This window comes from Ylistrum balloti, unplaced genomic scaffold, assembly GCF_031769215.1.
Source record: "Ylistrum balloti isolate Yb309-2 unplaced genomic scaffold, AGI_CSIRO_Ybal_v1 Utg370298, whole genome shotgun sequence".
NCBI lineage: Eukaryota > Metazoa > Mollusca > Bivalvia > Pectinida > Pectinidae > Ylistrum > Ylistrum balloti.
In genome coordinates, this window is record NW_026782224.1 from 2028176 (window position 1) to 2046877 (window position 18702).

Below are 18702 nucleotides of genomic sequence, written 5' to 3' on the forward strand. Positions count from 1 at the left end.
AATAAGAAAATACCAACATTTCAATATCATTGTAATCAACTTTTAAATTCAATAAGTCTAGGGCAAACTATGAACTAAAAAAAGATTTATACGAAGACGAATGAAAAAAAATACATGGCCATAAGACCAGGTGTTCCGGAATAGTAAGCGTATTCTGTTTCATCGACGACATCCGCCTTGTAATGTTGGTCAATCCCTGTAAGTAATGTCACGTTCCCACATGAGAACATGGTAAACAACAAAGGAACTAACAGGTTAACTAGCGAGTATTGCTACTCCCCCATACTCTTCATCAACCTACACATCACAGAACCTTCTTGAGATTTCATCTGTCAGCTGTAGGGTTCTTGTACGTATATCGTAATATTTAGAATAACCCCTTGAATATCGAATCAACTGCGAAATAAGTCCGAATTCTTCTGATATTCTGTCGACTTTTATAAATCGGCCTGGAGTTTATCGACCCTAAAGGATAGTATAATTTTCCCTAAGTCTGGGCTATTATTTGACTGACTGTATCATTTGGTACTTTCAGATAATTAGGGCTTTTCACTAACTTGTGAAAAGACCTATTGTTTTTGTTCTGTTTCTTCTTCTTCTTCTTCCAATTTTGTGGGTTCGTAATCTTTTAAACTGTAAAAGCTAGACATACAGTCTATTCACCTATTTGTAGATACGTAGATGAAGTTGTCGATGCCGATTTTTTAAGTAGGTCAAAAATCCAATATGGCCGCCATGACGTCATAAGTTAAAAACTTAAAAATGGCACTATCTCGAAAACCATTGATTGTACAGAGTTTGTGCAATAATATTATTTGTAGAGAATTTTCATATCTAAGTTTTTGTCACCCATATTAATGCAAAATGTGTCAAATAAAAAAGCTCGCTGTGGGGTAAAGTTTTAAAATTTAACAATTTTTTGTCTGTTTTTTCAATTTTGAATTTTCTTGAAATTTTCTTCTTCAGATCGATGCAGAGCATCATTCCGATGAATTTGATGTTTTGTTTTTCGGTAGATTGTCGCCAAAGAAGTGAAAAGCCCGCAAAATTGTTAGCAACAATTTCTAGTTTCAGTTGTTTTTCTTGATTGTAATTAATTTTCCCCACGCCTGGATTGTCACTGTATCGATTGATACTCTTTTTGTTAATTCTATTCTTCTCTCTTGATGACAATAATGTTCTCTGTGTCGGGGCTGCTGTGTCACTAATCCCCATTTGGGGGCTGCTGTGTGGCTTATCCATGTGTCGGGGCTGCTGAATGGCTAATCCTCGTGTCGGGGCTGCTGTGTGGCTTATCCCCGTGTCGGGGCTGCTGTGTGGCTTATCCCCCTGCCGGGGTTACTGTGTTGCTTACTGGATTATTTACATCGCGATAATATTCTTCAAGAAACTTTCGTTCTCTTTAAATTATCAGAATGTCGATATGCGTTAACACCAAATACAATTATGAATCGGCATGGATTTCATAAATAAAATGCAATTTCCTTCGTCAGTGAGCGGACAACTCAGTTCAAAGTTCATAAAGTTAGTTCGGGTTTTATTTATAAGCCAGAGAAACACGGGTAAGAGTTTGATAAATAATTGTTTTATAAAAGAAAGTAGCAGTATTGTGTTTATCTGTGTGAATATATCCACATCCTCCCTGTTATGGTATTTTTCTATTGTAACCTTTTCAGTCTGTTTACTGTTGATCAAGTCAATGATAGAAGTTTAATTCAAAGGGACGTCTCAAACATAAAACTGAATTAAGTATCCTATATCTGAAACTTTCCCAACGCTGACAAATAGACATATTGACTGACCCGGTAAATACAGCCAGTAGCGGTATAGGACAAGAGAGTTTAAACGATTTTTAAGCCTGATAAATTGGAGAGATTTTATGAGATGAACAGTCAGCAAGGTAAGGACGCACCTGTACGGCAGAACAAGGAACAAACGCTTTATAGCAGTTTTGTCCGCGTGATGGCTCCAACCATTCAGGAGCTGCCGTGGACCGTAAAAAGCTGAAAGGTGAGGACGGGGAGGGTCTCTCATGATACACTCATCAACATACGGGGCTCTGCGAGGGACCAAGGAAACTCCAGGCACGAGGAAACGCTCATTGTCATTCTGTTAAAGTTGTTCCAGTCGTAATCGAGTTTTGTTATTTGACTCAACAATTTGCATTACTTTCTTTTAAGAAACAATCAAGTTGTAAAGGAAACAAATTTCATCTTATTTTAGCATTTTGTCACCAGTGTTCTGTCCGTTGTATTGGACCCCTGAGGCCCCTCCATGACGGTGGAGATGGGGTGGGGAGGTGACGGCCGTTAATGAAGAGCACGTCAGAGCAGCGATAGGGATTAAGACGAGGTACACCAAATGAATATCAGAGTCGGCAAACGTGTGCTGATGAATGCAGTACTGAACATCGCCATAAACCAGGTAAATATCAGCCTTCATTGGTGTCTCATCGAAATTCTTCACCGGATATTCAGCAAAATGGCGTCGAATAACATGACAGCACATTGAGCTGTCAGTGAACATTATAGCTATGTATATAGCTGCCGTGAAAGCAGTTTCTGTAACACAAAATTTCGACAAGACCTTGGACCTGCTCAATCTGTCCTACAAGTGAAGTGGTATGTTAGTAAGACAAACTCGCGTAGAATAGTAAACTTCCATGTTACCTAAAATGACTAGTGTGATGTCTCTACCATACCTACCGGAAGTAGGGGTACAGAGAACAGTAGCCAGCACGCGAACACAAGATTCTGAGACATCAAACTTGCTGAGTTTTGTGGATATGGCGTCAAGTAACATTAAATTAGCTCTGGACAAACCTTCCCGATCAAAACGGAAAGTGAACCACAGAAAATATCTACAAAAGCAACTGAAGCGTTGCGGAAACTCCTCCACTACTTACCCAGACGGTAGACAGGTCGATCTACAGGGGGCAGTGTGTAATGGAGGAAAAGGTTCGAGGAAGGAAACAACACAGATAGGACTACAAATTAAGTCTCTTCAGGCCTTGTTCGACCCTAAGACATTACACCAGAAATGCTGTACAGACCAAACGGCGAAACCAGCGTCAAATTCAAAAGTTCCATTGCGTAAACGTAACTTACCTCCATCCTTTTTCATTGAACCCACATCTGGTTTGGAGGACACCGACCAAGTTTTACAAACTGGTGGCAACGCAGACTTACAGTTATGTCAAGATATAACAAGTAACGAACTTCCGGCTGATACGCTGGATTCAATACTCGGACAAACTGAGTTGCAGGAACTTTTGGCCGGACCATGGACTGACAATATTCGAGATAACTTCACCATGCCTCGTTATGAACAGAGTCTAGGTAACTGTAGTCCACGATCATTCTCTGACAGTTCTGACGCTATGTCAAGTAGTGCCTCGGTATCCCCGGCAATTTCGGACCAGAATTCCGACTGGATCGCCTCGTTTTTTTCACAATCTCTCGGCGAAAACATCCAAACCCCATCCTTATTTGGGGATGGATTTGCATCAGTCCAAAGTCCCCTAGTTCCTGTTGGTGATAACAGAATAGGGGACGTAACGGATTGTCAATCCTTAGAGGACAAGCTCTTCATAGAACCCTCGTTCACAGGACAGACAGTGTCTGGTATCAGAGAACACCAGTGTGACACAACGCCTCTCCCAACATTTCCACAAGCGTTTTGCAGTGGCGTCTCGCTACAGGAGAACTTCCAGAATGCTTACTCATGGTCAGACGCACAGATCCAACCATGCTACACCTATTTATGACACTACAAACAGTACTTTTTAGTCTCATTAGATTGTGTATTATTTGATGGTAAAAGTGTTTAGTCACGTGATAACAGCAGTAAGCTGTGATTAACGAAGAGAGTATGAGATACTCCCTAAAATGTATAAATCCTCACATCGCAGACCGATTCTCATAGTGATGATTGTTGTTTAAGTACATTTTTATTTCATTACGAAATTTTTAATGTTTGGAATTCCTCCTTTCATCTAAAGTCTATATATTGTTTAAATATACCCTCTTATCAATATCATTAAGGAAATTTACAAAAACAAAAGTGCATTTCGTTCACCTTTAAACGTATCTAATTTTGCCATATTCCCAATGTTGCGGGTCACCATACAGGAGTTAGCATTTGTTAAGTTCAATTGCAATTTGTACAGTGTAATCTAGATCAGATCCCTCATTTCGCTTCGTGTGCTGTTCTTCGTTACATGGAGATGGTTACCTAGCTTGAGGTCGATCTCCAGGTTACGAGGTAAGCAAGCCGGAGTGAAGTAAGGAGATACCATTTCGTTTAGATTATCAATTATCACATATCCGGGGTCCGTTCCCCATTGAATTCGCAATATTTTTTCCATTTTGTCACTAGTGAAACATACCCAGGAACATTTTTATTGGCTGATATTGATCGGAAATGTAACAACAAAATGTCTGCCTTAGTTCGATTTTTTTGTCTACATTTCGAAATGATTACATGTCAAAATGTAACATTTAGGAGCTATGTGATGTACAGTACCTTAAATTTTATGAAGCTCATTTGATCAGACTCAAGGTTCGAAAGACTCGTTTCATAAAATTGAAATGTTATGTAATCAAATACTCGTACCGTAAAATAGCCGTTAATATAACACAACCAGTAGAAGACCTCAGTGTGACGTTTCAATGACTACACAGTTACCTTCATCTTGTAACACAACCAGCAGTAGATTTGAGTGTGACGTTTCGATGACTACACAGTTACCTTCATCTTGTAACACAACCAGCAGTAGATTTGAGTGTGACGTTTCGATGACTACACAGTTACCTTCATCTTGTAACACAACCAGCAGTAGATTTGAGTGTGACGTTTCGATGACTACACAGTTACCTTCATCTTGTAACACAACCAGCAGTAGATTTGAGTGTGACGTTTCGATGACTACACAGTTACCTTCATCTTGTAACACAACCAGCAGTAGATTTGAGTGTGACGTTTCGATGACTACACAGTTACCTTCATCTTATAACACAACCAGTAGCAGATTAGAGTGTGACGTTTCGATGACTACACAGTAACCTTCATCTGACAAGTGACCAGTGTGGAGCGTACTAGCACCGACGTGCTTATTCCACGACGTGGTAAGGAATCGGCCAACTTTTCGGTTGTACTATAATCCTATGTACACTAAGGTAGAAAATAGTGTGACGAGATGGTAAACAGATTACAGATAAAAAACTCACAAGATGGTAACAATGCACTGTGGTCAATTCGGCTACGCTTTGTTTAATAACACATATTGCAATCTCGTACACTACGTACGTCACTGCTGATATGCTCTACACTGGACATTTGTCTGATGAAGGTGATCGTAAAGTCATCGAAAACCACACTAAAATCGTCTACTTGTAGTCTTAAATGAATTTCTACTCTACTGACATTACCCAGAGACGTATATACGTCTCTGCATTACCTGACGAAAATATTCCGAAATATGCTCCAGCAGTGTTTATTTGTGTTGTGAACGAAACGGATAAAGCCTTCGACCACGGCTGTTTCCTCTCGGTAACCAGACCTGTTTCAGTGGGTTTCATCTCGGTAACCAGACCTGTTTCTTTGGGTTTCATCTCAGTAACCAGACCTGTTTCTCTGCATTTCATCTCGGTAACCAGACCTGTTTCTTTGGGTTTCATCTCGGTAACCAGACCTGTTTCAGTGGGTTTCATCTCAGTAACCAGACCTGTTTCTCTGTATTTCATCTCAGTAACCAGACCTGTTTCTCTAGGTTTCATCTCGGTAACCAGACCTGTTTCTTTGGGTTTCATCTCGGTAACCAGACCTGTTTCAGTGGGTTTCATCTCGGTAACCAGACCTGTTTCTCTGTATTTCATCTCGGTAATCAGACCTGTTTCTCTAGGTTTCATCTCGGTAACCAGATCTGTTTCTCTGGGTTTCATCTCGGTAACCAGATCTGTTTCTCTGGGTTTCATCTTGGTAACCAGATCTGTTTCTCTGCATTTCATCTCTGTAACCAGACCTGTTTCTCTGCGTTTCATCTCGGTAACCAGACCTGTTTCTCTGCATTTCATCTCTGTAACCAGACCTGTTTCTCTGCATTTCATCTCTGTAACCAGACCTGTTTCTCTGCATTTCATCTCGGTAACCAGACCTGTTTCTCTGCATTTCATCTCTGTAACCAGACCTGTTTCTCTGCATTTCATCTCTGTAACCAGACCTGTTTCTCTGCGTTTCATCTCGGTAACCAGACCTATATCTCTTGGTTTCAGACAAATTGACACACTATATAATATTAAACACTATGAAATGTTTTAAATTTTTAAAGTTTATATATATGCTGCGATCAAAATTACTATTTCAAAATTGAATAAATAAAATTATTGAATGTTATTAGTTCTTACTTGTTATTTTTCACATATAGACGAATCCCAGTTATTTGCAGCAGTTTTCTGTAGATGACAGAGACTATTGATATTTGCATCAAACCCGACCGTATCATAAGATTTTTATCAACATCTTTTATATTTAAACAACCCAGCAAGAAGATATATAAAGGAATCCATTTCATAACCAATAAATGTTATAACACCTGTTCAAGAATCTTAAAAGTTTGTTCATTCTAATGTTTGTAACTTTCATCCTAAAATGAAGTTTGTTTTGGGTGGTGATGGATGAGTGGAAATGAAGAAGTCCAAACGGTGGTGTTCGGGTGTTGAAGGTTTATTGAAATGTAGACTATAGAGAGATGGGACACTCGCATGCCTTCAGGAACCGGATACAAACTGGCTAGAAAAGAGGTCGTATTTATACTAGAATTGTTAATTAACTGATAAAGTACTATTACACATTAGCTAACAGGTAAACAAGGATTGAATAATACATGAGCTCCTGACATGGTCTTACACACATAAATGACAATAGATTCGGCTGTTTACAACAAGATAAGGTTACACTGACCTTCATACAAACTGCTTAGATAGGCTTCAGGTAATGACTTATATAATCAGGGAACTAACTAATACATGAACATGTGTAGTAGATCAGTAACAACAGAATACCTCTGGCCACTGGTCAATACATAATTGTTCACAGTAGATGTCAGTACTAAATTAACACAGGCAGATACATTATGAGGAAACATCTGACTTATGTCTAGCACAGTTTTGAACAATGTAATTAACTTACATATTACCTTTTAACAGTTCAATCCTTGCAACCACAGCCTATGATGTAACACGTTCTATATGATCTGATATTCAAAGACTTGTTATCAATATCATAACAAGCAATTTCATGCAACATGTTGGCAACTGACAAACTTTAAACACAAGAATTCGAGAGATGTGTGTAAATGAAGATTATTGGAAGATTTAAGGTCGTCATAATGATCTTGGTGGGAAATATTCTTTCCTGTATGAAATGATGTACATGTATCTTGTTCTCATTTTGAGAACATGGCATGATTTACTTGAATTAACCAAGATATACATGGCGGATAACGTCGAAGAAGCAAAAGACGCTTACTCTTCCAGAACACCTAACCTAATTGTCGTTTTTGCCTTTTTCAGGAGTCTCTGTGTGAATCTTTCCTTTGTTCCTATTTTTCCTACTTTTATTGAATTTAAGTTTGATATAAGATTACGTTGAAATGTCCGTATTTTCCTTATTTTGTCAGTATTGATAAACAAAAGCTCGGAGAATCTAAGTGATCTTTTCAACGTTTAATATTCTTTTTATGATTTTTTTGAAGTATTTCGAGGATTTTTTCAATATCACGAAATCAAGTGCAATGGAATCTAAACATTGATTTCCAACCAAAAGTGGTAAGAAGCAACTCTGGATCCTGGGAAGGAATTGTAATATATTGAAAGACGATGTCCCTTGCAGTAATGAGAGCCAGATTCAAAATTTGAAAAAAAAATTTTTAATGTAATTATACAAGAAAATTATTTCTAATTAAGTTTGAAATATGGCCACAAGTGAATATTAATGACCTTGTACAAAATAATCAATATCAGATCAATAATGAATTATGTTGATGAATTTGAGATAGGTTTTGATGTCTGAACAATGTTTAATAATGTCCATCTACAGCTTTTATTGATACAGTCTTTCTTACCAGCCACATCTCTTGTGAAGATATGACACCTGTGACAATTAATGATAGTTGTACAAAATCTCTACGCTATTCAAAGAAGTACGAAGATATATTTTCCAGGATCCTCATCATGTTGTCTTTCTCTTTCAGGTAAAAATGGCCCCCTGGCAACATTTTAATGGTCAATTTTCCAGTCGTCAAATCTTGCCAAGCTGAAAAAAACGTATATATTACTAATACAGAACAAAGAGATAGGAAGGAAAATGTGGAACTGAATCTGCTATAAATGTACAATCTAACCGATAGGTCGAGGTCAATGTTAAATAACGAGGTTTAGGAAACTGATGGACACGTCAACATTAAACAGACCTATCCCTCTATCACCTATAAAAAAAGTCAAGGTCATTTCTTTTACCTTCTTGGACTTCATAAAAGGAACATACTGGCCAAATATAATGATTCTAGGCTTTTCGATATTTCAAAAGAAATTGTTTAAATGTTTTAACATATTTGACTCCTGTGACCATGAAGATTGGTCAAGGTCATTTCTTTTAGCAAACTTTGTAGGACACTATAAGAGGAACATAGTAGCCTAATATAATAATTCTATGCCTTCCGGTATTTTGAAAGAAGTCACTTAAATTTTTTTAACATATTTGACCTCATTGACCTTGAGTATGGGTCAAGGTAATTTTTTTTCGCAAACTTTGTTGGGCTTCATCAAAGGAACTTTCCTGCCAAATATGATAACTCTACACCTTCCGGTATTTCAGAAGAAGTTGTTTAAATGAAAAGTTGATGGACGACAGACGGATGGAGGACAGAGGACGGACGCCGCGCTATGGCATAAGCTCACTTGGCCGTTTGGGCCAGGTGAGCAAAAAATGAGGTCAAAGAATATGTGTATATTCTGACCCATTCTAATGAAATAAAACATGACTGCAGGTTAAAATACCATAGAAAGCTTGTATGGCAGACAAATCAACAACAAAATCCGGAACAATGATTCTGTTAACATTTTCATGTTTTCTTTGTTTTTATGACTTTTATGGTAGAATACATCTGAAGGCCTTAATTTGTTGTACAATATGTTTGAAGGCTTTCTTTTCTTTTAAAGGAAAATGATGTCAGGCCTTCGTTGAAGGATATGTTTGAATGATTTCAATGTAGGACATATTTGTAGATTTGTCTTATATGTGTTATTTGAAGGCTTTTGTGGAAAGATATGTTTGAAATCCTTCTTTGTAGGACATGTTTGAAGATTTTTTTATTGAAGGACATATTTGAAGGCCTGTGTGGTAGGCTGAAATGCCAGTGATGTAGGAGATATTTGAAAGTCTGTATTGTAGGAAGTAAGGCCTATGTTAATGGTACTATTTGAAGGCGTTGGTTGTAGATGTAAGACCAATGATGTAGGTGATATCTGAAGGCCTCTGCTGTAAGATGTAAGGTCAATGATGTAGGTGATATTTGAAGGCCTGTGCTGTAAGATGTAAGGCCTGTGATGTAGGTGATATTTGAAGGCCTCTGCTGTAAGACGTAAGGCCTGTGATGTAGGTGATATTTGAAGGCCTGTGCTGTAAGATGCAAGGCCTATGATGTAGGTGATATTTGAAGGCCTATGCTGTAAGATGTAAGGCCAATGATGTAGGTGATATCTGAAGGTCTCTGCTGTAAGATGCAAGGCCTATGATGTAGGTGATATTTGAAGGCCTGTGCTGTAAGATGTAAGGCCTGTGATGTAGGTGATATTTGAAGGCCTCTGCTGTAAGATGTAAGGCCTGTGATGTAGGTGATATTTGAAGGCCTGTGCTGTAAGATGTAAGGCCTGTGATGTAGGTGATATTTGAAGGCCTCTGCTGTAAGATATAAGGCCTGTGATGTCGGTGATATTTGAAGGCCTCTGCTGTAAGATGTAAGGCCTATGATGTAGGTGATATCTGAAGGCCTCTGCTGTAAGATATAAGGCCTGTGATGTCGGTGATATTTGAAGGCCTCTGCTGTAAGATGTAAGGCCTGTGATGTAGGTGATATTTGAAGGCCTCTGCTGTAAGATGCAAGGCCTATGATGTAGGTGATATTTGAAGGCCTGTGATGTAGGTGATATCTGAAGGCCTCTGCTGTAAGATGTAAGGCCTGTGATGTAGGTGATATTTGAAGGACTCTGCTATAAGATGTAAGGCCTGTGCTGTAAGATGTAAGGCCAATGATGTAGGTGATATTTGAAGGCCTGTGCTGTAAGATGTAAGGCCTGTGATGTAGGTGATATCTGAAGGCCTCTGCTGTAAGATGTAAGGCCTGTGATGTAGGTGATATTTGAAGGCCTCTGCTGTAAGATGTAAGGTCTGTGATGTAGGTGATATTTGAAGGCCTCTGCTGTAAGATACAAGGCCTATGATGTAGGTGATATTTAAAGGCCTGTGCTGTAAGATGTAAGGTCTGTGATGTAGGTGATATTTGAAGGCCTCTGCTGTAAGATGCAAGGCCTATGATTTAGGTGATATTTGAAGGCCTGTGCTGTAAGATGTAAGGCCTATGATGTCGGTGATATTTGAAGGCCTGTGCTGTAAGATGTAAGGCCTGTGATGTCGGTGATATTTGAAGGACTCTGCTGTAAGATGTAAGGCCTGTGATGTCGGTGATATTTGAAGGACTCTGCTGTAAGATGTAAGGCCTGTGATGTCGGTGATATTTGAAGGCGGTGCTGTAAGATGTAAGGCCTGTGATGTCGGTGATATTTGAAGGACTCTGCTGTAAGATGTAAGGCCAATGATGTAGGTGATATCTGAAGGCCTGTGCTGCAAGATGTAAGGCCTGTGTGGTAGGCTGCAGTGCCAATGATGTAGTTGATATCTGAAGGCTTACCTTTCAAATTATGTTTGATATCATATTGTCCATCTGTTATATCTATAGGACAGGTCAAAGGGGCTTCTCCCTCAAGGTCATACCTGCAAAATTAAATCAACACCTCAATGTTACTTACAAAAACCAATGTATGAGACACAGGTCATTTCAATGATTTTCACTTATAATTTGGAAACAGCATATTGTTATTGCCATATTTAGAAGAATCTATATAATGATATTGAGATTAGATATGAAATAATGATAAAAAGAGTCTGAGGAACAGAGATGTTTATGACAGATGGAATTTGAGAATATAATACAATGACTGGATGGGACATGGAGGTCCTGGATGGTGTTTAGGATGATGGTTTAGGAGGCATTATCAGAAGTGCACTGTGATACACGGAGGGCAATAAACAGAAGTAGGAATAAAATGGATTATTCAAACTTACTCATACTGGTCAACAAGTTCATAGTCTGCCCTCAATGGAGGCAAAAAGAGAGCCATGAGTTCTTCACTTCTGAGAATTTCATCTGGTGTCCCACCTTGAAAAGAAAAAAGTGAGTCATATCACCATGTACAGTGTAGGTCAAATATATCGGTTACCATGTACAGTGTAGGTCAGATATGTCAGTTACCATGTACAGTGTAGGTCAGATATATCAGTTATCATGTACAGTGTAGGTCAAATATGTCAGTTACCATGTACAGTGTAGGTCAGATATATCAGTTACCATGTACAGTGTAGGTCAAATATATCAGTTACCATGTACATCAGTTACCATGTACAGTGTAGGTCAAATATATCAGTTACCATGTACAGTGTAGGTCAAATATGTCAGTTACCATGTACAGTGTAGGTCAAATATATCAGTTACCATGTACAGTGTAGGTCAGATATATCAGTTACCATGTACAATGTAGGTCAAATATTTCGGTTACCATGTACAATGTAGGTCAGATATATCAGTTACCATGTACAGTGTAGGTCAGATATATCAGTTACCATGTACAGTGTAGGTCAAATATGTCAGTTACCATGTACAGTGTAGGTCAGATATATCAGTTACCATGTACAGTGTGGGTCAGATATATCAGTTACCATGTACAGTGTAGGTCAGATATATCAGTTACCATGTACAGTGTGGGTCAGATATATCAGTTACCATGTACAGTGTAGGTCAGATATATCAGTTACCATGTACAGTGTGGGTCAGATATATCAGTTACCATGTACAGTGTGGGTCAGATATATCAGTTACCATGTACAGTGTGGGTCAGATATATCAGTTACCAACGTGAACATGCATAAAGAATATAAATCCCAAATCCAACACATGCAGTGTTGGGTATTCACCTTGAGTAGCTCTATTAATATATAAAAAATGCCAACCAATCAGATCCTTGGCTGACATCTGACTTTGTCAGGAAAGCAGTCAGATTTCTTAATGAGCTAATGATTTAATGATAGAATTCAAACTTACCCAGCTTCTTCAGAAAATCTTTAAACTCTTCATCATTGAGATCTTTTACATACACTTTACTTTCTTTTCTCTCTGCTGACTGTGAAAATGTATATAAAAAACAACAAAAGATTGAATATTTTTGTCAACTTTTATATATGTTAGACTGTGGTGTTAGATATCAAGGACTGCTGTTATTTGAGACTGTGGTGTTAGATATCAAGGACTGCTGTTATGTGAGACTGGTGTTAGATATCAAGGACAGCTTTTATGTGAGACTGGTGTTAGATATCAAGGACTGCTGTTATGTAAGACTGTAGTGTTAGATATCAAGGACTGCTGTTATGTGAGACTGGTGTTAGATATCAAGGACTGCTGTTATGTCAGACTGTGGTGTTAGATATCAAGGACTGCTGTTATGTGAGACTGGTGTTAGATATCAAGGACGGCTTTTATGTGAAACTGGTGTTAGATATCAAGGACTGAAGTCATGTGAGACTGGTGTTAGATATCAAGGACTGCTGTTATGTGAGACTGGTGTTAGATATCAAGGACTGCTGTTATGTGAGACTGGTGTTAAATATCAAGGACGGCTTTTATGTGAAACTGGTGTTAGATATCAAGGACTGCTGTTATGTAAGACTGGTGTTAGATATCAAGGACTGAAGTCATGTGAGACTGGTGTTAGATATCAAGGACTGCTGTTATGTGAGACTGGTGTTAGATATCAAGGACTGCTGTTATGTGAGACTGGTGTTAAATATCAAGGACTGCTGTTATGTGAGACTGGTGTTAGATATCAAGGACGGCTTTTATGCGAGACTGGTGTTAGATATCAAGGACTGCTGTTATGCAAGACTGGTGTTAGATATCAAGGACTGCTGTTAGGTCAGACTGTGGTGTTAGACATCAAGGACTGCTGTTATGTGAGACTGGTGTTAGATATCAAGGACTGCTGTTATGTGAGACTGGTGTTAGATATCAAGGACTGCTGTTAGGTCAGACTGTGGTGTTAGATATCAAGGACTGCTTTTATGTGAGACTGGTGTTAGATATCAAGGACTGCTTTTATGCGAGACTGGTGTTAGATATCAAGGACTGCTGTTATGCGAGACTGGTGTTAGATATCAAGGACTGCTGTTAGGTCAGACTGTGGTGTTAGACATCAAGGACTGCTGTTATGTGAGACTGTGGTGTTAGATATCAAGGACTGCTGTTATGTCAGACTGTGGTGTTAGATATGAACGACAGCTGTTATGCGAGACTGGTGTTAGATATCAAGGACTGCTGGTATGTGAGACTGGTGTTAGATATCAAGGACTGCTGTTATGTCAGACTGTGGTGTTAGATATCAAGGACTGCTGTTATGTGAGACTGGTGTTAGATATCAAGGACTGCTGTTATGTCAGACTGTGGTGTTAGATATCAAGGACTGCTGTTATGTGAGACTGGTGTTAGATATCAAGGACGGCTTTTATGTGAGACTGGTGTTAGATATCAAGGACTGCTGTTATGTCAGACTGTGGTGTTAGATATGAACGACTGCTGTTATGCGAGACTGGTGTTAGATATCAAGGACTGCTGGTATGTGAGACTGGTGTTAGATATCAAGGACTGCTGTTATGTCAGACTGTGGTGTTAGATATCAAGGACTGCTGTTATGTGAGACTGGTGTTAGATATCAAGGACTGCTGTTATGTCAGACTGTGGTGTTAGATATCAAGGACTGCTGTTATGTGAGACTGGTGTTAGATATCAAGGACGGCTTTTATGTGAGACTGGTGTTAGATATCAAGGACTGCTGTTATGTAAGACTGGGGTGTTAGATATCAAGGACTGCTGTTATGTGAGACTGGTGTTAAATATCAAGGACTGCTGTTATGTGAGACTGTGGTGTTAGATATCAAGGACTGCTGTTATGTGAGACTGGTGTTAAATATCAAGGACTGCTATATTTCTTGTCAGGGCATCAATCAATTATATTTTGCTTTCTAGTGTATTCTAGTTCAAAATTACTAATTCTGTCATCCCTTGCCCCCAAACACCCCTCCCCATCGGACTGAGGGGCAAAAACACTCTCTATACAATGTAAGTTAAGAACCAGAAGGCTGACACATTGAAGTTCATACTTACGTGGGGAGCGGAAACTCCAGAAACAAACATTCGCTCTGGTTCAAGGTTGTATTCACTCTTTAGAGTTTTTGCTACATCAAAACACATCAATGCTCCTAAGCTGTAACAGAACTATTGAATGTTAAAGCAGATGTTTTATAACCTTCCTGGTGTTGATAAACTCCTTTCGATACATGGAATTAACTAAGTGATAAATATCCATTACTTAGCAGGAAACACAGATCAAGAGAGGAAACTATATTGTGATCTTCATTGCTAGGAGGAGTTCAAAGGTCATTACCACAATATCAAGACCGTAAATTGGGTTTAATCATTTACATGTATAATTATGTATCTGTTGAAACATTTTTGTCAATATCTTCATTTGTGAATCTATTTGGACATATAACAAAATTAATAGATATTCAGAAATAATAATTTTCAACTATATTTTTATGTATTGACCTGTGACCCCAAAAAGCAAATGGTCGCTCCCGACATTTTGGTAGAATTGCTGCAATGATTTCCTTTTGCATGACTTCCAGGGAGTGACAGCAGGGGTCCTTAAATCGTCCCTCTCGTCCTGGGAATGTCAGACCAGTCACTGAAACATGTACAACACTATTAAACACGTCCCTCTTGTCCTGAGAATGTCAGACCCGTCACTGAAACATGTACAACACTATTAAACACGTCCCTCTTGTCCTGGAAATGTCAGACCAGTCACTGAAACATGTACAACACTATTAAACACGTCCCTCTTGTCCTGGAAATGTCAGACCAGTCACTGAAACATATACAACACTATTAAACATGTCAGACCAGTCACTGAAACAAATACAACACTATTAAACATGTCAGACCAGTCACTGAAACAAATACAACACTATTAAACACGTCCCTCTTGTCCTGGAAATGTCAGACCAGTCACTGAAACATATACAACACTATTAAACATGTCAGACCAGTCACTGAAACATATACAACACTATTAAACATGTCAGACCAGTCACTGAAACATGTACAACACTATTAAACATGTCAGACCAGTCACTGAAACATGTACAACACTATTAAACATGTCAGACCAGTCACTGAAACATGTACAACACTATTAAACACGTCCCTCTTATCCTGGAAATGTCAGACCAGTCACTGAAACATGTACAACACTATTAAACATGTCAGACCAGTCACTGAAACATGTACAACACTATTAAACATGTCCCTCTTATCCTGGAAATATCAGACCAGTCACTGAAACATGTACAACACTATTAACACTGAACACTGAAAATGGAATGATTTCACAACCAAGGGGTCATTCAGGACGACACTGATACAAAACTACAATTATGAAGTTTATCAAGTTTCAACATGATTGGTGGAAATCAAGTTTTTAGAAGAAATAATCTGGATATTGTGAAAAGCCTTGAATAGGAGACAAAACTCAGTCTTCCAAACTGTCAATTGAAGATTTTATTCTGAAAAACACAACTACATGTCATGATGATTAAGTTGAACCAGGCTTGTAAGATATAATCAAAAATTTGAGTGAAGAAATCTCTGCTTTTCAATTTCAAAATTTAATGAAGCAATCTCTGTTATTTAATATCAAAACAGAGTGAAGAAATCTCTGCTTTTCCATATCAAACCTGAGTGAAGAAATCTCTGCTATTTAATATCAAAATCTATTGTAAGTTCTCAGATCAAATAACACAGGAAAGGACATCAACATATTCAAAGTCTATTAGTTTCACCAAGTAGTCAAAGAAAGCATATTAATCTCTAAAATTACTCCAGGAAAAAAACCTAAAGGGAAACAACTCTCCCAAAATATATCATATCAATTAATTATAAAACTTCCTACAATAAAAAAGTTCTTTACTCAATTTCAAATAGATCTTTTGAAAATGAAGAAAGATGATTTTATGACAAAAGAAAGTTTTATGACCAAATGATGTACAATATGTGGATGGTTGTATATATTACCTAAAGATGTTTGACTTCCTTACATATGAAATACACCTTTTCAATCGAAGATTGTAAGTTGTAACCATGAAATCCAGCAGGTATGTTGGTACATTTGAAATTCCCTGTTATATATGAGATAAATAAATATGGATTCCCCCTAAAATACATCAACAGTATTAATTGTTGATTAAATCTTAATTCTTATCTTTAAATGATAACTAGGACTAACAACATCATGTTGATCACATTTATATAAATAGATGTTTATAATCTTATAAGTCATTCCTGAATTAATTCAAAATCCAAGATTAAACCTTACAAGTACTCAGGACATAACATCATCTTCCATTTTCTTCATCTTTCTTTTCGTCAAGATTTTAAAATCTAATATTAAATAAAAAACACTACACTGTTTGATGTTAAGACTTGATGGTTATTACCAATTTACCTTCAAGAGACTCTGGAAGCATGTTTCCCCAGTTTGCATAGAAGTTTGACCCTCCACCAGCCCAAGGGAAACAGAAAAGTTGACAAGAGGCTGTTGGTCGTGGAAATCTGCAGTTCAATACCTTGTCCACCATCGTTGAGTACAGTGAAAAAGCCCTAAAATTCAAAATTGGAACAATATGACTCATACAACTAGTCAAATCCATGTAAATCTTATCTGTTTTATGATCTCTCTATGGTACTTTTATTGGGTTGAATGCGTGAAGTTTTATATATCAGTAAATTATAAAAACTAAACTCTGCATGCTTAAGGAATGTGACTCTCAACTATTAGAGATGCAATTATGTCACAAGGATTTGATGACCCATTAAATGGGTCCCATTTCTTGTTCCCATGGGAGTCAACCGCTTGCCAACTATACCTTTTCATCCTTAATATTCTCTTTGACCTCTTTTGGGCCTCATTCTCAAGCCCCACAGGGGTCAATCACTTACCAATAATGCCTTTTTATCCTTAGATTCTCTATGACCTCTTTTGGGCCCCTTTCTCCTGCCCCTGAGGGGCCGCCACTCACCAACTATACCTTTTTATTCCTTCATTCTCTATGACCTCTTCTGGGCCCCATTCTCCTGCCCCTGAGGGGTCCGCCACTTGCATATTTACACTAATTTGGTAAAAATCCTATTGTAACTACAGCTTAAGTTGATTGAAGCTTTTGTGTTTGGTTCCTACCTTCCAGCTCCGTCAACAATTACTTACCCAAACGTAAGGTCATTCAACCAAGTTTGGTTAAAATCTAAAGGTAAACTTCGAAAAAAGAAGTCAAAGGAAAGTGTTGCACTCGATATTGTTGACTCAGTCACAGAATCTCCTCCAGTATACAACAAATCATCTGTTTTTTATCATCATCTTTTTTTTTTAAAATGTATATGAAGAAGTGAAGAATGTTACAGCAGGTCACCATATTGGGACAAAAACTGTCGACTAGCTGTAGCTAACTGGTTGAAAAAGGCAGATAAATATTGATGGTTATTATATTATCTAACATTTGGTGCATTTTAGACAATTATTTCCACTTTATTGTACTTTGATAAAATACTAATACTTCGTTCTTTGGTTAATCACATAAAACGAAGGCAATTAATTCAGCCGATCATTGTATAGTATCAAAGGTTCACAGTCACTATGTCATACAAAAAACTTAGACCACATTAATTATTATATATGTATATATTTATAAACGTAAGTACTACACAAGTAACACGAACATGCGTGTACGCGGCCTATCAAATCTACGTTTTTACAAATTACACATAAGTCCTTCTAATATAATACACGTTATCACGTATAGAAACAACGAGTTCTGGATATGTCAGAAAAAGTATAACGTTACACATTCAATACATAGCGTAGATATAACGCTTCAGTTTTAATTTGTGAAAAACAAAGACTAGAAAACAAACCGAAAATAGAACATCCGGCAGTGGATATTCAGGAGATTCTTTGAAACAATATACTAAAACAAACTATTAATTCCTACCTGAAATTTTCAATGAAGACGCTTTCCTTTCAGTGACTCTACTGTGCGGGCGCGTTACCTGTACTGTGCACGTCTATGGTAGACCAGACATTCATGACAGGTTCATGTCAAATGACAATTTGATTTATGTGTTACACAGATTCGATGGCACCGCTGAAAAAAGAGTGACTTCCCTTGAATCTATTTTCGGTTTGACGTAAGAGGAAAACCCGAAAA

The 18702-nt window shown here is 37.9% G+C and overlaps 2 protein-coding genes across 2 annotated transcripts; one reads left to right on the top strand and one right to left on the bottom strand.

Annotated features, from left to right (window-relative positions):
* The first annotated feature begins 2674 nt into the window (after positions 1 to 2674).
* Positions 2675 to 3766, top strand: LOC132553155 (uncharacterized). The gene has a single exon (XM_060217377.1). It carries the CDS (start codon positions 2675 to 2677, stop codon positions 3764 to 3766), a length of 1092 nt encoding a protein of 363 aa, XP_060073360.1.
* Positions 3767 to 6707: 2941 nt separating this feature from the next.
* On the bottom strand, positions 6708 to 18626 carry LOC132553154 (S-acyl fatty acid synthase thioesterase, medium chain-like). Its single transcript, XM_060217376.1, has 8 exons — positions 18487 to 18626; positions 16947 to 17101; positions 14990 to 15128; positions 14546 to 14645; positions 12434 to 12512; positions 11401 to 11494; positions 10967 to 11049; positions 6708 to 8313 (listed from the first exon to the last, which is right to left on the bottom strand). The coding sequence occupies exons 2-8, from the start codon at positions 17077 to 17079 to the stop codon at positions 8189 to 8191; spliced, it is 753 nt and encodes a 250-aa protein (XP_060073359.1). The 5' UTR covers positions 17080 to 17101; positions 18487 to 18626; the 3' UTR covers positions 6708 to 8188.
* Between the last annotated feature and the right edge of the window lie 76 nt (positions 18627 to 18702).

Bases quoted from the DNA above. Each gene is read 5' to 3' on its own strand.
- LOC132553155 (XM_060217377.1), top strand. From the start codon at position 2,675: ATGACTAGTGTGATGTCTCTACCATACCTACCGGAAGTAGGGGTACAG.
- LOC132553154 (XM_060217376.1), bottom strand. From the start codon at position 17,079: ATGGTGGACAAGGTATTGAACTGCAGATTTCCACGACCAACAGCCTCT. The intron at 14,646-14,989 runs GTCAATACATAA...GTTCTGTTACAG, and splicing joins TTTGCTTTTTGGGGTCACAG to CTTAGGAGCATTGATGTGTT. The intron at 11,050-11,400 runs GTAAGTTTGAAT...TTAATTTTGCAG, and splicing joins GAACTTGTTGACCAGTATGA to GTATGACCTTGAGGGAGAAG.